Source organism: Camelus bactrianus, chromosome 16 (genome assembly GCF_048773025.1).
Source record: "Camelus bactrianus isolate YW-2024 breed Bactrian camel chromosome 16, ASM4877302v1, whole genome shotgun sequence".
NCBI lineage: Eukaryota > Metazoa > Chordata > Mammalia > Artiodactyla > Camelidae > Camelus > Camelus bactrianus.
In genome coordinates this window covers 2,055,656-2,074,195 of record NC_133554.1, presented here as the reverse complement: position 1 = coordinate 2,074,195, position 18,540 = coordinate 2,055,656, and the positions used below count along the sequence as shown (strand labels likewise).

The 18,540-nt window shown below is 46.8% G+C and overlaps 1 protein-coding gene across 22 annotated transcripts in view; it reads left to right on the top strand.

Moving 5' to 3' along the window:
• Positions 1-18,540, top strand: part of NCOR1 (nuclear receptor corepressor 1) — a 163,792-nt gene that overhangs the window by 104,751 nt on the left and 40,501 nt on the right. For 13 of the 22 annotated variants that reach the window (XM_074342073.1, XM_074342074.1, XM_074342079.1 and 10 more), the window contains 7 exons: positions 175-302; positions 2,456-2,673; positions 3,990-4,052; positions 5,855-5,994; positions 9,076-9,202; positions 15,376-15,895; positions 18,160-18,289. In XM_074342073.1, the coding sequence (XP_074198174.1) occupies positions 175-302; positions 2,456-2,673; positions 3,990-4,052; positions 5,855-5,994; positions 9,076-9,202; positions 15,376-15,895; positions 18,160-18,289 (1,326 nt within the window). The remainder of the gene's footprint in view (positions 1-174; positions 303-2,455; positions 2,674-3,989; positions 4,053-5,854; positions 5,995-9,075; positions 9,203-15,375; positions 15,896-18,159; positions 18,290-18,540) is intronic. The other 9 variants (XM_074342078.1, XM_074342075.1, XM_074342090.1 and 6 more) reach the window with 3 other exon arrangements.

Below are 18,540 nucleotides of genomic sequence, written 5' to 3'. Positions count from 1 at the left end.
AGACAATATTAAAGATTGTTAGACTGATTTTTAATACATGATCCCTGATTACATTGCAGATGATTAATATGTTAGTTGGATATTAAATTTTTGTGTAGATATTTATTATTCATCATTACAATTTGAGGAGGATTCCTTTAACCTTTCAGTTTTACAAATGATGGTTCATTCTAGCAGCAAATTGCCCGACCCTCACAAGAAGAAAAAGTAGAAGAAAAAGAAGAAGATAAAGCAGAAAAAACAGAAAAAAAAGAAGAGGAGAAGAAAGATGAAGAAGAAAAAGATGAAAAGGAGGACTCTAAGTGAGTTAAATAATTAAATGTTGTAGTTATTTTTAAGTAATGAGATTAAACCTTATTGGAGGTATAACATTTTAGATAAAAGAATCAATGGGGTGTGTGTTGTGACCGTCTGATAGTTACCTGATGTAATGGAATGGAATATTCCAGGACGTAGAACTTTTGACTTAATGGACTGACTGCCAGACATGAGCTACTGCTTTTCAGGAGGGCTGGCTGCAGTAGTAGGCACTGTCGTGGAGATACACTGAGTATGATTTAATCTTTGATTCAGAAGATACCTCGGGATCTTGTTTTTGAATCTCAAGTAGTATACATTAGTGTAAAAATGCTGATAAATGGTTTTAATTTATATAATGCCTTACAGTCCAGCTTCATTGACTTCATTTTCCATATAAAGTTGACTTTCTGGTTTGTTTGTGGTGGTGGTTACTGTTTTCCTGGCTATAAAAGTAATTCTTACTCAGTTTAGAAAGTCAGGAAAAGAGGGCAAAATACAAAGAAAATTAACCTGTGACCCTGCCTCTCAGAGTCAGCTACTGCTGGTGCCTTTGTGTATGTACTCTGCTGGGGCTGGGGGTCCCTCAGCAGCTGGTGTGTTAGTTTTTCCTTCCAGGATCAGCTTCATTGAGGCATCGTTTGCATAGAATAAATTTCAGCAGCTGTAAGTGTACATGCGGACGCATTTTGACAAGTGTGTGCACTGGTGTGACCGTCACAGTCGTGACTTAGGGCGTTTCCATCACCCCGGGACGTCCCCCTGTGCTCCCTCGCGCTGGCTTCCCTCCGCCCGGTCCCAGCCCCTGGTGACGGCTGATCTGCTTTGCCTTTTCTAGAGTTTCACATGAGCGGAGTCACACAGCAGGTCGGTCTCCTGTGGTGTCGCTGCTTTTACGTAGCACGTGTCTGAGAGCAGTACAGGCTGTTGCTCGTGTTAGTGGTTTTCTTCTTTTTAATATTTATTGTGTTATTTCCGTAATCCTCTCGGAGATCATGAAGGTCTGTGTCAGAGCCTAAATCACTTGACGTGGTTTTTAAGAGAGTTGGATACTCATGCCATTCTAATTTTCTGCTTTAGGAAGATGATCGCTATTAATTTTTTTTTTTTTTAAGTCAGGTTAAACCTTTATCCTCCCACATGGTCAGTGGGTTCTGGTCATATGGAACCGTCATCTCTTTATTTTACTATTTTCTTAAAATCTCTAATTTATTTAACAAACACTCATTTATCACTGACACGAGCTGGGGCTTATGGAGGATGCAGAAATGCATAAGATGCACGCTGTTCCTGGGTAGCTTATGGTCTAGTAAGGAAATTAGGCCAGATACGGGTACTCTTTAAGCAAAAGAAAAGAGCCTGGAAGAAATGACTGGAACCAGTAAAGCACGTGAGGAGATTGCGGGGAGGCCGAGGTTCACCTGTGCCGCCTGGGCAGCGTGGAGGACGTCACGCGGGAGCTGGAGGCTCATGTGGGCATAGCAGAGGGAGCAGTGTGGGCGGATAGGCCTCTTTGAGAAATCGCGGGTGATGGTTTCATTGGACTGGAACGTGGGTGCCTGAAGAAGAGAAGTGGAAGGTGGGCGGGGGTTCGTCTGTGTAAAGCCTGAATGAACACCCAAGTGTATACTCCACTCAGGAGTCCCTGTGGCCCTGTTGGTGAGGGGAGGTAAGACTGGAATGGGTGAAGTGGTTTATTGCCAGGCTTTCTGCTATAATACAGATCTGTTAGCAGCACAGAACGGATGGAGCAGAGGTGTGAGTCGGGCAGCTGTGCTGGGATGGTGGATGGGGGACAAAGGTCCTGCACAAGCACGGGGTTAGTGGGGAGCAGAGGCGGAGTGGTGAGGTGCAGTGAGCAGAATGTGGCACTGGTCCACACAGGAAGTAAAGAAGGAGGGGAAGAGCTGGAGGTGCTGTCAGGTCTGTGAAGGGAGTGGTTATGAGCAGCGTGGTGCCGTTAGCATCAGATGAGGGGCAGGAAGCAGGGGTGAGGAGGAGCCTGTTTTGGGAGGGTTCAGTTTGTACTAATGGGAAGTCCAAGTGCCTGAGAGATTGGGTGGTTTTATTCAGTTTGTATTGAAGAGTTTTCAAAGCTGTAATCTTTGATGTATGTGCACTTCTGAATCACAGAAGTTCCATTCGCTGTTTTTCCTAGGGAAAACCCCAAGGAGAAGGACAAGACCGATGGTGCAGCAGAAGAGACTGAGGAGAGGGAGCAGGCCATGCCCCGGGGGCGGAAGACGGCCAACAGTCAGGGCCGCCGCAAGGGCCGGGTCACCAGGTCCATGACCAACGAGGCTGCCGCTGCCAGCGCTGCAGCCGCCGCGGCCACCGAGGAGCCCCCGCCGCCTCTGCCACCGCCACCAGAGCCCAGTGAGTGCACGAGACGAGCGAGTGGGCCGTGGCTTTGTGTGGGGTTCCACCTCAGCGCTGGGGTGAGGCAGCAGGGATCCCTGGCACTGACAGCCTGGAAATACTGTTCTGAAACCCTGGCCTTGAATGTGTTGGACTTTGATGTCAGATCCTTCGAGAAAGAGCGTCAGCCCAGGCCTGCTGCCCTCGCATAGCCGGTTCTCTCGGACTGGGCTGTAACCCTAGTGTGCGTGCCGCTTGGCTCCCTTCTGCTCCAGCTTGGCACATGGGTATTTCCTAGCTTCTCAGCGACTTCTTGTTCACTTTTTGGTGGCTGTGAAATGTCACCATTGTTTCTTCTAAGGCATGATTTCTTGAGCCATTCCTTGTTGCTGAGTGAGTTGGTTGTCCCCTCCCCCTTTTAAACTAATACAGATAGCACTATAATGAAAAAACTTTATTCACATAGCATTTTCCTTCTTTTAAGTTATTTTTCACAGGAATAAATTCTTAGACAAGGGAATACAGCGTCTGAAAGTCCAGGCATTTTTCTCTCTCACTAAGGGTCGTCTTGGTAGTTTGTAGAGAGACCATGTTAGTGATGAGGATCACCAGTGGTCCCAGTTTATCATAACGTGAAGCACAGGAGAAGACGCAGGTTCTGGGAGCAGCAAGGATGGATGGGAGAGATGATTGGACAGGCAGGTGGGGGCAGCTTGCGGAGGGCCTTGTTTGAGTTACACCCTGCTTTGCTGACAGCAGCGAGCTCACAGAGGTGCTTAAATAGAGGATCTGTCACTAGACTGCCCTTTCAGAAGGACAGCCCTGGCACCCACGCGCAGGTGAGGTCAGAGTGGGGCCGGAGGCAGCAGGCCTGCCGAACGGTGGCGTTGTGCGCCGAGGCCCGGCGAGCAGGGCTGTCTTGGATGGGTGGATGGGAGGGAGGATGTGAAAGTCAGCCTGAGCGTCTGCCTGGTGGGTGGTCGTGCTGTTACTTGTGAGGGGAAGACAGCAGGGGCTCGTTTCAGGACTGACAACCTCAATTTTCTTTCTGTAGTGAAGAGAAAGTGTTCAGTTTGTGATCCCTCTTTTTACTGGATGCAGCGTTAAACAACACAGAGAGAGAGAGTGCTGAGGGGTGTGGGGTGTGGGGTCCCCCTCTAGTTTGGCGAGGGAGGGGCTGAGACGCTCCTGTTTCCACAGTTTCCTTCCCCTAAAGCTTTAAACAAGCTTCATGTCACACGAACAGCTTACAGCTTGCGTGGTTGGTGCATTGTGATTGATAATGAAGGCTTACCTCGGTTTTCCCCTGCCTCACTGAGCGCTCTCTGTTTCAGTCTCTGCGGAACCTGTAGAAACCTCTCGGTGGACAGAAGAGGAGATGGAAGTTGCTAAGAAAGGTAAATGATAGTAGTTCGGGTTCCTCAGGGCTGTTTTTCTTTAGGGTAATTAGTAATGAACGAGGCAGAACTAATGGCTTTTTAGTTGGAAAAAAAGAGAAGCCCTTCCACAATGGTAAATAGAACTCAGGAGTGTACTTACTGCTTTTTGGTGGTGTGACGCCCTGTAAGGTCCCCCAGCGGGCCTTGCTTAAGAGGCCCACTTCTGAGGAATTTAAGATTCTCTTTCATTTTATTTTGTGTGTTTTATTAGACAGCAAGCAAGCCGTTTTTGGTTTTCCAGAACAATTGTGATTCAATGCTATTAAAGTTGTTTTGGAAGACATTGATATAAAAAGTCTTTATTATTGAAGTTGCATTTTAATAGAATGATAGATACTTTCTCAGTTTGATTTTGGTAAGGCATTTGACTATAAACCGCTGTGGGATTGCTCTGCGGTCTGGAGGAGAGAGTGTGACCTTTGTAACCAGACAGAGCAAGGTTTGATTCCATCCCGCCTCTGACACGCCCACGGCTGACACTTCACCTTACTCTGCAGCATTAGAGTTTCCTGCTGTTGCTTATGAATGTCACACAAATTGAAGTTGAACTAAAATTCCTAATAGGATAAGTAATTGTTTTATAACTAAAAATAATTTATTTTTAAAGTAGAATAACCTTGGGAAGATTAACCAACTCTTTTAGGGGTTGAGGATTTACCTTGTAGTTCTAGAGAGAAGTTATTGCAAATAGCTTGATCTTTTAGTGACACACTTCAGGTTTATTTTCTATTTAGCAATAGCGTATTTCTATTAGTGATACATTTGAGAATCGTATGAACCAACTTTGTCAAAAATATAGCAGTTTGAAGTGTTCTGTCTTCAAAATACTTTTATTTGAGGTTTATTTGCCGCGATTAGCAAGTCTGTGGTGGTCGTGGTCACATGTGTTGTTCTCACCCGTTCATCACAGTGTCGTGGTGAAGTAAGCAGACGCCAGGTCTGTCTAGGGCTCTCGTTCAGGTAGCTGCCCCTCCCTGGGACTGCTCAGTCTCCATGCTTCATTCTTACTCATACATCAGGCAGGATCTGGAAGTGATCCTCCAGTTACCATTATTAAGGAAGGTGCTTCTATTCACCTTGAAAAACCGATGTTTTCCCGTTAGTTATTAAAGTTGTACTGGAAATTCCTGCTTGGATACGCCTACATCTGAAGCATGTCTCTGTGTATATGCATTTATGTTCCCATGCTCCTTGCACATACACGTGTGCATAAATGTATTATTTGATGAAAGGAATGTCAGATTGCATAGGTTTCTGTGATGCTTTGTATTGCAACAATTACTATTTTTTTGAACTGGTTAGTTTTTTTGAGGGCATTCCTTGACTGAATGGACTGAAGACATGCTGATTATAAATGGAGCCCTGAGTATATCTTTAGTTTGTGTTAATCACTTATATTTGATTACCTTATTAACTTTGTATTGATATACTGGTTCCAAAGATTTAGCAGTACCTAGGCCCTCGGTTCACAGGGTTTGAGCCGTTACTGTGTGTCTGCCGCTGGTCCCACCCTCGGGAGATGGATGACAAGGGTAAGCCCTCCATTAATGAGCACACGTTCCCTTTGGGTAGGAAAGTAGAGCTGCTCATGAGTCTCATGTCCGTTTACCTTTCAGTAAGTATTGAAGTGTATCGATAAGTAATTGAAGATGCACTCTTAGTGTCAGTGATCCTGAATGTGGCGATTGATTCTGTTATCTTTCTCGCTTGCTTTATCAAATGAGTGTTCAACTAATGTTTGGTCTGGTCTTGAAATACAGGTCTAGTAGAACATGGTCGTAACTGGGCAGCAATTGCCAAAATGGTGGGGACTAAAAGTGAAGCCCAGTGCAAAAACTTCTATTTCAACTATAAAAGGCGACATAACCTTGACAACCTCTTGCAGCAGCATAAACAGAAAGTGAGTATGTCAGAGGTGGGGGGTCTTTTATGTACTGCTTTTTACTTAAACAGGGTTTTTTTAGCTTCAGAGATTGGTTTTGAGTTACATTTTTTTATGTTGTATTTTTATTAATTGCATCTGCCTGTAAAGGATATGCTGTTTCTTGGCACAAATTGACTATTTGGCTTGTTTGTTTGTTTGCTTTTTATGGAGGTGCTGGAGATTGAACCCAGGACCTTGTGCCTGCGGAGCATGTGCTCTGCCCCTGAGCTGTATCCTCCCCCCAGTTTATTTGCTGCCCAAGGAGTGGTTTAGTAGTAATGACAGTTCAGTACTTTTGAATTACTGTAGACTAGATTTGAACAGTATAAGCCTTTTGGAGTTTGAATTGAAAACTTTAGTTGGAGTTCTGTTGACCATTTGTTGACCTGTTTATTTAATGAGTTGATTCGGCATATTAAACATTTTCTCAGAAAGATTCCGTGGGGTAAATATTAAAAACCAGCAAGTATTAGAGTATGGAAAATTTCTTAACCAGGAAGTTCCAGTGTTCTCAGAGTCCACAGAGCTCTTTGAGGGTTCCATGACTTCAGAACTATTTTCATGAAAGTATTAAGAAGTTGTCTTTTTCCCAGTGTCGTGACACTTGCATCCATGATGTCACAGCAGCTGTGAGTGACATGCTGGTGCCTTTGCCCAGTCTGGAGGGCACCACTGGTCATGGTGCTCAGAGTATTCTTCAAGTTTCGAGCATTTGCAGTTTGGGGGCTTTTTTAAATGGCAGTTTGACTTAAGAATGTCCTTGATGAAGCAGCACAAACGGACTAGCAAATCTTGGCCCTTGAGCAGCTGTCTGTGCGGGAGCCCCTGCTGTGCCCGGGAGCGTGCAGCTCTCCAGGAGAAGCGCTTCTGCAGCTGTCCGGGTTCCAGGCTGAACTAGCCTCCCTTTTTCTGGAATGCCGTTTTTAACTGAAAGGATGACAGACAAACTGCGGTTTTCAGACCTGAATGTTTGGCTGACATTTTCTTAAAAATGAGTGAGCGTGTCTTCAAGGAGAACAGCCTAGCGGCAAATTTGTCGCCACTTTTACATTCCAGGCTTTCAGGCAAAAATTAGAATTTTGCAAAATGTGTGTCCCTCACTGAGCTTAACATCTTCACGGTGTTCGCAGATGTTTCTAGTAAGACTAGTGGCAATAATAACTAATGTGATACTTTAACATGTAATGAAACGTATTCACATTTTAAAAAGCTGTGGGGCTCAGTGTTTTCCAAGTGACCGACTCGTGTTGTCCCAGTGGACGTCGTGTCTGGATAAACGATCCATAGTGTTTTTAATAAACCAGAGGACATGACAGCGGGATGGATTTTAATAGAGTGCAAACGTGTATTGATGTGGTTTCAGATTTCACATCACAACTAACCTTTGAGTAGAGTGTTTATCATTTTTAAAAAGATCTCAAGGAAACATGGCAAAATGTCCAATGTCTATTAGAACTCAGTGGAAGACATACAGGTGTTGCCTTCTGTGTATTTGAATTATTACATTGAAGACGAACACTATCGTCTAATGAAGAAAGTGCTTGGCGAGGTAGGAGGTCAGTGCCTGTGAAGAGAGGAGTGTTGCAGAGTTGTGGTAGGTGTCTGTCTCTTCTGTCGTCAGCGGGGAAAGGGCTGAACGGAATGGGTGAATTGGCAGAGGGGCATGGGCTGGGCACTGGGGAAACCCATGTGGCAGCTGTTAGCCAGTGCTTGAAAACGTAGCACTCACGGAATCTTCTGAAAGCTTCTTAAAAAGTGTGGCCAGAGGGTTCTTCCATCGCGTCCCTGTTCAGAACGCAAGGACTGTTTAGCCTTCAGAACCCTGCCGAGCTCTGCGACTCTACGTCGGAAAAGGGTTTCTTCTTGACTCAGTGCTTTAGGTTGGATCCTAAGTATTCACATCTGCAGTAAGAATAAGAATAAGAAAAAATACAAAGCGTGAGCATATTGGTAATTTTTAATAGATGGGATGTTAAAGGGTCTCTGTGACAAATCCCCGTGGGAGAGGCTGACAGCCTAAGTCTGGTGAGACGTGGGGTCTAGAAGAGGTGCAGGACAGACCGCTGCCAGGGCCGGGCCTGGGTCTTCACGGACCTAGACCTTAGGTGCTACATTTAGTGACACGGGATTATAAATACATTAAATGGCCAGTGGCTTGTATATTATATATGTTACATATAAACATGTACTCTTCAGTAGAAGAATGAGCAGTTTTATGTAAAACATAACTTGCAGAAGAGAAAATCCTGTTTAAAAAAAATTTAAAAGGAACGTGTCCTCACTCACAGTAAAAGAAAGTCAGTCACGCCCGTGATGAGTTGTTGCTGTGAAGTTGCACAACTCTTAACGCTAGCGCAGGAGGGCTGCCGCAGCGTTGCTGACAGTCCAGAAGTCGAAAATCACCTAAGTGCATTAAAATAGGAGCATTTTAAATACAGATTGGTACAGAGTGTTTCTATGGACCATTAATAAAAATAACTTGAGGAATTTGTAGTGTCAGGATATGTTCAGTTCATGATTATATTAGTTTAAAAAAAGGTGTGCTACATGACTGCATAGGGCATCCTGGGTTTTGGGCACACACGCGTGCGCAGAGGAGAGATTGAAGGAGAGGCACCAGGGTGCTTAGAGTTGCTAGCTGGTGGAATCATGAGGGGTTATTGTTCTTCTTAACGGTTTTCTGTTTCTTCCACATTCCAACACAAGTTATTTTTATTAGAAAATAAATGTGTTATCCTTATTAGAAAAAAATCACTGGGATTTTTCTGTCAGCTTTTTATCACTATTATTTGGAGGGGAGAGAAGAGCAGGAGCTTTGTGATGGCGGGTACTTGCGCAGAGCAAAGAGTAGCTCCCAGAATGCCAGATGGACGAAGCGACCCCCCATCTGTGCCGACGGTCCCTTGGCAGCTCCCTGGGGGTGACGGCCCTCCAGCCCGAGCACTTGTCTGCCGCGCAGCCCTCCCTCTGCTCTCCAGCCTGTGTGTGCCCGTACTCTGCCTTCCTTCCTTCCTTTCTCGTTACTTAAGTCCGGAATAATTTGTTTTACTCCTTTAGGCCTCACGGAAGCCTCGTGAAGAGCGAGACGTGTCTCAGTGTGAGAGTGTAGCTTCCACTGTTTCTGCTCAGGAGGACGAAGATATTGAAGCCTCCAATGAAGAGGAGAATCCAGAGGACAGTGAAGGTATCTCAGACCTTCGATTTGGTCGTAGCTTCTACGAGCCCAAATGTATGATGTTTTGCTTCGTCACTTGACTATTCAGGAATTGCTTCAGTACGGAAATAGCATATCAGGGTTTTTAAGGCAAAGACTTTAAATGTGAACACAGTGTGTTTATTCATTCAGTCAACGCACATTTACTTATGTAGCACTTGAGGTGGTCCAGGTGCTATGACCAGAGGGTCTTGAAAGCGGCAGGCCTGCCGCAGGCCTCAGTGCTGACGCCGCTGCGAGGCCTGTGTGTCTGAACTGGAGCCACGTGTGTGTGTTCAGTCAGTATGATCAGTTCCATTTCCCTCTTTATTTTATTGCATTGAGTTTGATTTACTTCAGTTTTTACAGAGACTTAACATGTCATTGATTTTTCACATAGAATGTATTAATAACCCGAGGAGCCCTGGTAGAAAAAAAAGTCAACCCAGGGAACTTAAGAAAAGATGTAAAATCCTCTCTGTGACTTAAACAAATTAATGACAGCTTCCTGAAGAAGTAGATGTTTTCTTGAGTTTTTGCTAGTTTAGAAAGGTTCTTGATTTATTTTATTTTATGTTACTAGTAAAGTTTCTGTAGATTTCTTTTGTAAATTTCCCACTTCTGAAGTAGGGATTTTCACAGTGATTTCACAGCTGTTAACATATAAACTTACTGTCTTAAATATGTTCATGTTTTGTGCATGCAGACATTTTCTCCGTTTGTTGGCTCTGTGTGTTGTTTCTTCTGCAAGTGACCGGCGCGAGCCCTCCGCGCGGGCAGAGCTGCTGGCGCCCTCCTCGGCAGGCTCTTGCAGCCTCAGCTTAGGCAGTTCTGCGCCTTCTGGGAGTTTCAGAAATGCTAGCTTTTGTTTTATTTTTTCCACAAGTTGTTGAGTTTTAAATTTAAAATTTGTCTTGAAATGGGTTTTGGCTTGGAACAATAAGTAAACTTGATTCTGTGGAATGTTGTGAAGAATGAGGCCAGTGTTCCAAGAAGGCAGCGGACCCGGCGTAGACCCGCCATGGGGCGGTGCCGGGAGGAGCTGGCTCAGTGGAGTCTGTGTCGGAATCCGGAATCCGAGGTGTGTGGCAGGCCGCCTGCACTCCTCGGGTTACCCACGTGCAGAAAGCCCGTGCTGGTCTCCCTGGGCTGCCATAGCGGACTTTTACAGATCCGGGGCCGTCAACAGGAGAAATGTATTTTCTCCTGGTTCTGGAGGGGCAGCCCCCGAGCGGGGAGCTGCCGGCGTTGTCTCTGGCGAGCCTGTCTTCCTGCGCGCAGGTGGCCGCCTCGGGCCCTGCGGCCTGGGGCCTGCCTTCCGTACGCGTGCGCTCCTGCTGTCTCTTCCTCTTCGTGTGAGGACGCCGGTCTTGTTGGGTGAGGGCCCCTCTTACGGCCTCATTTACCCTTCATCGCCTCCTTCAGGGCAGTGTCTCCAGTGCAGTCACATTGAGGGTTAGAGCTTTAACGTAATTTTTGGGGGGATGCAATTCAGTCCATACCAAGGCTCAAGCCTAATTATCACAAATATGTTTATTTCAGGACAAAAAAAGCCAGTATGTTCACGGGCCAAAAGAGTCTCAAAAACTGAGCACCAAAAAGTAACTTTTTTCCTTCTGTTTTCTTCCTGTTACTTTGTCTTAATGTGAAGTTTTTTTCAAATTGTCAAATAAGGTTATTATGGTTAAGTGAGGCACTAAAATAACGTATCCATGGGGTCTCACGGAGGGTGGCCTGGCCTCCTGCCCACCCGCACACGTGGCAGTGGTGTGACATCTGGAGTGGGGAGTGCGCCTGCCGCTGGAGTCGTGGGGGCTCCGTTCCCTTTGACTTGGTGCGTGCTCACCGCGCAGCCTAAGGAGACGCTGGAGGTAGAGTGTTGTGCAGGGGGAGCGGGCACGGCACCTGCGCCCGTGCTCCTGAAACACGCGTCTGGTTGTGTGCATGCCCTTCACGATTAGGTGAGTCAAGTTAGAGCGACCGGAACTTTACCAAACCTAGGTTTGCTCTTGCCCTGCATTCCCTAAGGTGTTTGGGGGCAGGGAGGAAGAAGACACATCTGTCTGGTGCTCGGTGGGGCACTGAGCCCTGGAAACACTTGTACTGTTGGGTTGCTTGGAGGAAGAAGGTAACTGGAAAAGTGCTCATGTCGGATGGTTCCACCTGCTGCATAGTCACTAACAGGTCCTCCGTGTTTGGAAGATACATAACTTGTTAATTTGTCCTTGGATTTGAGGCTTTCCATACTCGTGTGAATAGAAATGAGGATGAAGTCAAGTTTTTTGTTAGCCTGTCCACGCTTTGGTGAAATCTTTAATAAGAGTAATTGCTGCCCTGTGTTAAGACCTTACTGCATGTGAGGTACTGTTCTGAGCTTTTGTCCTTTGACTTTGTCTTGATTTTTGAGACTTGGACTCTGATATGAACCCAGGCTCATATATCTGACTGCCTGTGTAACACTTCCTTTTGGAGACCTAAGCGTTAAGCTTACCCTGGAAGCCACACCCTCCTCTCCCTCCAGTCTTTGCCTGGGTGTTCAGATTCTGATGCCCTTCTCGTCCCGGCACCGGTGCGTGCTCCGTCAGCAGAGGTGCTCAGCTGCTCAGTGCTTCTTTAGGTGCTCCGTTCAGACTCTCAGCACGCCTCCCTCCTGCCGCCCTCTTCCGAGCCCCTGTCTCCGTCGCAGTGGCCTCTGGTTGGTCCGCTTCCTGCTGTTTGTTCTATTTTTTCCCCCTCACGGAACAGCCAGAGTGATCTAATAAAATGTAAATCAGATCAGGTTTCTTCTCTGCTCCAAACCCTGTGGCACTTCCTCGTCTCATTCGGAATGAAAGCCGGAGGCCCCCCTGCGTGAGCTGACCCCCCCCTCTCCGCCCACCGCTTCCCCGTTTGCGCACCCCACTCCTGTCACTGTAAACTGAGATGAGAATTAGCGTTTACCGGTTGTCAGTCTCGGGGACAGCGTCGCCATTCGGTGTGTGCGTGTGCTGTGAATTGATTGCCACGAGTCTGGTTTGTAACGAGCATTCTTAGTGTCTCCTCTCTTAGCCGCTTTCAAGTCTACAGCACAGCGTTACCAACTAGTCACTGTGCTGTGCGTCAGCCCCAGGGCTGGCTTACTTTATGACCCAGTGTGTGTGCCTTTTGACTGCCTTCGTCCGCTTTGCCCACCCTCACCTGCCTCCGACAGCCACCAGTCTGTTCTCGGGATCTCTGCTTTTTTTTTTTTTTATTTTGTTAAGCAGCAAAGTAGGTTTTAAATCGAAGCTAGTTGCTGTGCCCCCTCTTCTCCACACCCTCTCCAGACCTGGCTGCGCCTTGTCTTCTTGGCGATGGCCATTCTGGCAGGTGCGAGGTGATTGCTTCTCGTTTGACACACTGTCCTCTTTGCTGTTCCCAAGCAGGGCGACCCCCCGGAGGGCCTTTTCCTCGTGCTGATCTCTCACCTGGGGGGGTGCTTCCCCCACGTGCCTGTGCTGCTCCTCGTTGTCTTTGAGCTTCCTGAAACGTCACGTTAGCTCTCTGATGCGCCCTTGCCCCGTGGTCCCCAGTGTTGCTTCTCTTCACTGCACTTAACCACCACCTGATGTGTCGCAGGGTTGCTGTTTGTTGTCTCTTCCACACTAGAATGTCAGCTCCGGTAGAGTGCAGTTGCCGCCAGGACCTCAAACAGCGCCCCGCGCGGTGGATGTTCACTACATATTTGAATGAATGAAAGAGTGAATTTGGAGTTTTTAAATACTGTGTTATGCATGAAAAGTATTCTTTCCTATATGGTCATTTAAGTTTTTATTTTATTGTTTTTAAATATAAGTGATACATACACAGCTTTAGAGTTTCCTATTTTGCTTAAGATATTTCTGATAATTCCTGAGGTTATACGTATCTTATACTAAATTATCCTCCAAAGAGCCAGTTCTGAGAGAACTAGTTTATTAAATAAATCATCCTTTACCCAACGATTTAAAGTGTCATCTCTGGCATATATCAATTTCTCACATACCTTAGGATCTGTTCCCACACACTGTCTTCTGTACCACTGATTGGCTTTGTCTGTCTCTGTGACAGTTTCAAGCATGTTGTAACACACTGGCTCCATAGTAAATCTGAGTATCTGGGGAGGCAAGTCTCACTCTGGTACTTTTTCTGTATTTCTTGGATTTTCTTAGGGACTTATTCTTGCATATACATTATAAATTGGTTTATCTAGTTTAAGAAATTTTTCTTACAAACCATTGGGATTCTCATTGGAAGTCTACGTATTAATTTTAGGGAGATTTAAATTTTTATGTTACAGTCTTGTAAGAAAATAATCTAAAAGCTTGATGCTGCACTGACCATCTCTGTATGCTGTTTATAGCAGTGTCAGGTTGGAAGTAGCCCAGGGCCCCAGTAATAGGGGGAAGGTCAGTTTACAGATACATTCAAGCCATTCATTCACTGTACATGTCAGCGGATACTTGAGTCTGCTCTGTGCCAGGCTCTAGGCCTTGTGCTTGTCATTGGGACTTGAATGATAAACAAAATGTATGATCCCTACCCTTACGGTGTTTATAGCCTAGTGGGCCAGGAATCAAATAGTAGTGAGGAAAGTAAAACTATAGCTGTGACCAGTACACGCCGGGTAAGAAGCATAGTAGCAAAATGTAACTTTGTCAGGGGCGTGGTGGGAGGCTTTTGGAAGCATGTGATACTTGATCCACTACCCAGAGGGAAAGGTGGTGAAGGAGCACATGAGGTCTGCGGTGAGGGCCGCACAGGCCTTCCCAGAACTGCAGTAAGGCCCGGGGTGAGTGGTACAGCGAACATGCAGCAGGAGGTGAGGCTGGGAGGGCAGGTGGGTCCCCCAGCCCAGGCCTTCAGCAGGGCCACACTCTAGAGTTTGGAACTTTGGCCTGAGAGCAACGTGGTTCCATGGACATACTCTGAGAGGGAATGAAGTGGGGAGGGAGGGGATGGACAGGAAGGGGAGAGTATGAGTGAGTTTTGGTAAGATTTGGTTTTAAAAACTCTCTGTGGTGCTCTTGTAGAGAGTGGTCTGGGTGCTGGGTAAGAAGAGTCCCTTTTGGCCCTTAGTGGTCGTTGTGAAGTTGAACAGAAGTGGCTGGATTCAAGGGATATTTTTAAAGAGAAACTCTCTGAGACTCGTGTAGGCAGGATATGGGGATAAATGAGAGGAGAGTTTTGAAAGATGGCTCCTAGGTTTCTGGTTTGTTTACTGGATAGTAAACACTAGAAAAGCAGCCGATTTGAGAATTGGAAGTGTTGAATAAATGTCCAGTGTAAGACATAGTGAATTTGCAGTTCCTTTGAGGTATCTAGGTAAAGATAGCATTTACGTTGTATTTATAGCTATTCACACAGCATCTGTATTGCATTAGTTATTGCAAGTCATCTAGAGGTGGTTTAAAGTCTACGGGAGGATGTGCCTAGGTTACATGCAAATACTAGGCCATTTTACAGAAGGGACTTGAGCATCCGTGGATTTTAGTATCCATGGTGGGAGCGTGGGGGTTGTCCTGGAACCAGTCCCCTGCAGACAACGAGGGACAACCGTAGTCCAAATTGAGATGTACTGAAAATGTAAAATAGAATCAGATTTTGAAGACTTAGTACCAAAAAAGGTAAAATATCTTACTACTAGTTTTCTATATTGGTTACATTTAAAAATAACAGTTTGCACATATTATGTCAAATAAAATATGCCGTTAAAGTTAAGTTTACCTATCTCTCTTTTTACTTTCTTATTGTGGCCACCAGAAAAATTAAAATGACAGATGTGAGGTGCCTTATGTTTCTGTTAGACGGTGCCGTTATTGAGCGTTAGCTCTCCCAGGTCAAAAGGAAGCACAGAGACAGGCTGGTAGAAAAAAAGAGTGCTTTTTGTTCACTTCTGTTTTTCCATCTCTTTTTGTTTTTCAAATTTCATATGAATTGCTTTTAGACATCAGAGCCTTCACACTTGGATTTCAGAAGGCCAGGGCAGTCTGGCCCCCCGCCTGCCCTGTAGAAAGCGCTAGTTTCCCCGCTGGCCTGGCCATAGTGGCTGAATGAGGTCATCAGAGGAGGGTAACTCGCCCCCAACCGCCACTTCCAAGCATGGCTCTGTCGCCACCTGAAACGTGATCATTATCAGATTTTTATGCTGTATCATTATCTTTAAGGTGCTGAAAATAGTTCTGATACAGAAAGTGCTCCTTCTCCTTCACCAGTTGAAGCTGTCAAGCCCGGCGAGGACAGCACTGAGCACGCGGCTCCTCGAGGGGACGCCGAGCCCGAGGCCGCCCCCGACCCCGCGCCCGGCGCGCCCCCCGCCCCGGCGGCCCCCGGCGCCGCGCCCGCCCCGGACCAGAGCGCAGAGGCCCCGGCGCCGGGCGGTGCGCAGACGGCGGAGCCGATGGACGTGGAGCGCGGGCCCGAGTCCAACCCCCCGGCGGCCGCGCAGGCGGACTGTGTGGACGTAGAGATGCGGGCGCCGGCGGACGGCCCGCCCGGAGTGGAGGGCGACGCCGGGGGGCGAGACGCGGAGCCCGAGAGGAGCGGCGAGCGGCCGGAGCCCGGCGCCGACGAGCTGGGGGCAGCCCCGCGCACCAGCGCCCCGGGCCCCGAGCCCGCGTCCGACCACGACTCCAGCGCCACGTGCAGCGCCGACGAGGACGTGGACGCCGAGCCCGAGCGGCAGCGGTGAGCGCGCCCCGACCCCTGTCCCCACGGCCACGGCCACCAGCACGGCCCCAGTCCCCAGGATCACGGTCACCACGGCCCCAGTCCCCACAGTCACGGTCCCCACGGCCGCGGTCCCCAGCACGGCCACGCCAGCCCCGTGCGAGCGCTGGTGGAGGGAGAGTCCGGTGCTCCGACGCTGGGCCACGATGCTGTCTCTACCAGACACACCCGCGGGATTGTGACTTCTTAATAGGAAAGATTTCAGGTGTTCTCTGCCTCGGTTGTTACGCACATTCCGTGAGACAGCAGAAGGGATTTCAGCCGGCAAAGCTGTGAACTGAAGCCCCGTGACCGCCGCTCCTGGCGACGGAAGCGGTGTCCTGGGGGCGCAGATGGACGGGCCACGGCGCCAGCTTGCCTGAGGCGGCGCCGGCCTGGGAGGGTCAGATGCGGGCCAGAGCAGGGACCCGCGTGGCGGCGCTCCAGACAGCACGGCCGGAGTCCGAGTCCGTGGTCCTGGTGATGGTCACTTCTCATGCCAGTTTAAACTTGCGGTTACTCGTATTTGTCGTTTAAAATACCAGGCACAATACGAATGAATTTGTACGTACTTTTAGTCAAATTAATAACAGAAAAATATCATCTTTATGTTTTTTATGAAAATTAAAGCAAAAGTTTTTTTTTTTTTACAGGAATAGATACTACTTTATTTAATATATTTAGTTTCCTAGGTGTATACTTTTCCTTGAAGGAAATGGAATCACCTAGAATTACAGTCGAATGCTGGACTGGTGCGAATTCTAGAAATGAAGTACCCCAAATCATTGTTTAAACAAAAACCCCGTTCAACTCAAAAAATCTCCCTCCCCTTTTCAATAAGAAAGAGGCAAAAAAGCTCCTCAGACAACCAGGTTCCGCTTGAAGCTCCCATGTCCCGGGGTCCTGTTGTCACGGTGCTTTCTGCCCGCGGGCCTTACGTTTTCAATCTGACATACTCTGCAGTGAAATTTGATGCTAGAGTAACATCGATCACAGCGATTCTCCAGTTTTCTGTATGGTACACACTCGAGTTTTTGTCAATGACAACTAAAGTAAAATAAGGGTCCTGCTTATTAACCTTTGGTTTTTCAGAAAATTGAACCTTCTATCGCTCTTTTCCCCACGTCTCATAATAATACAGATTTTAGTTGTCCCAGACTTTGGAGTAAACATAAATGGATTCAAGCATGTGGTCCCTTTTCAAACATGCTTTATTGAAAGCTGTCATCCAAAATACGAGTTCTCTGTGTTTTGCCCTGTTGGTTTCAGTCACTATATTTATGACTGAAGGGAGAATTAGGAAGGCAGCAGTCTTGAAGGAGAGGAGCACCCTAGGGGGTGGACGTGGCCGTAGTCTTGAAGTCCCTTATACGTGTGTGGTGGTCTCTGGATGGTACCCAAACGTCTGCTTCGCTTCCAGGCTATCAAAATAACACTTCCAGTGCTCTCTATCTTTAGTACCATCTTTATTCTTTGTATAAAGTATGAATCGTTTTCTTTTACACATTCTCATTTTCTGAAGTTGGCACCTTTCGAAGTGTTTATCTTCGTTCCCCAGTAGCTGACAGCCCTGGGAAGCATGACGGAGCCCATGAGGTGCGGCTCTCGCGTGTGCTCTCCCCACTTCAGACACTGGGCGCCCTCAAGTCAAGTGCGGGTCCTGAACGCGGGTGAGGCGGGAGGGGAGAGCGCAGAGGAGCCACACAGGAGCTCGCGCTGGCTGGGAAGGGCTGCTCTGCAGGTGCAGCACGAGCTTGCTATGCAGCAGTGCTGTTCCTGCGTTGCCATTTCCTCCCGTTTCATGAGAGACTGGGAGTCTGGAGTTTGGGGTGAAATTTTAAATCTCCATTTAAAAACGGTGGTGGTTTATTCAAATGTTTTTAAAAATACTCTGTGATCCTAGCAAAAAATCCTGTAACAGGTAACTAGTTTGTAACCTACGTTGGTGGTTAATTAGGACCTAACTTATAATGGCACTGGTTTAGACTGTTCTGTAGGTTGGATGCAAATGATTAAATTCAGATCGATTTCAACCTATAAACCAATGTTAGGAGTCTTCACCTGGAAAATTCGTGTTATAGATTCCTTTCTGCTTACTGTTCAAATATCTTGTAGGGTTAATGTGATATATGCGTGTGTGTGTGAACACATACCCATATTAACTGAGAAGGAACTGTGGTGATTATATGTTTAAAACCTTAAATAAGAATATATTGATCTATCTTTTTACATCGCACTTGCAGAATTTTTCCCATGGACTCAAAGCCTTCACTGTTAAACCCCACTGGATCTATACTGGTTTCGTCCCCAATAAAACCAAATCCACTGGACCTGCCCCAGCTTCAGCACCGAGCTGCTGTTATCCCGCCGATGGTAAGTTTTCAACGTGAGTTGAAAAGTAAAGTTGGAAAAAAAAAACCCTTTAGAGACATTTCTTCTCTTCTTTAATCAGTACTTGATTTTAAAAAAAAAATTGTGGTAAAAATCACATAACATAAAACTTCCATCTTAACTCTTTTTTAAGGGTACAGTTCAGGAGCGTCAAGTATATTCACATTTTTGTGAAACAGGTCTCCAGAACTTTTTTATCTTGCAAAACTGAAACTCTGCACCCATTAAACCAA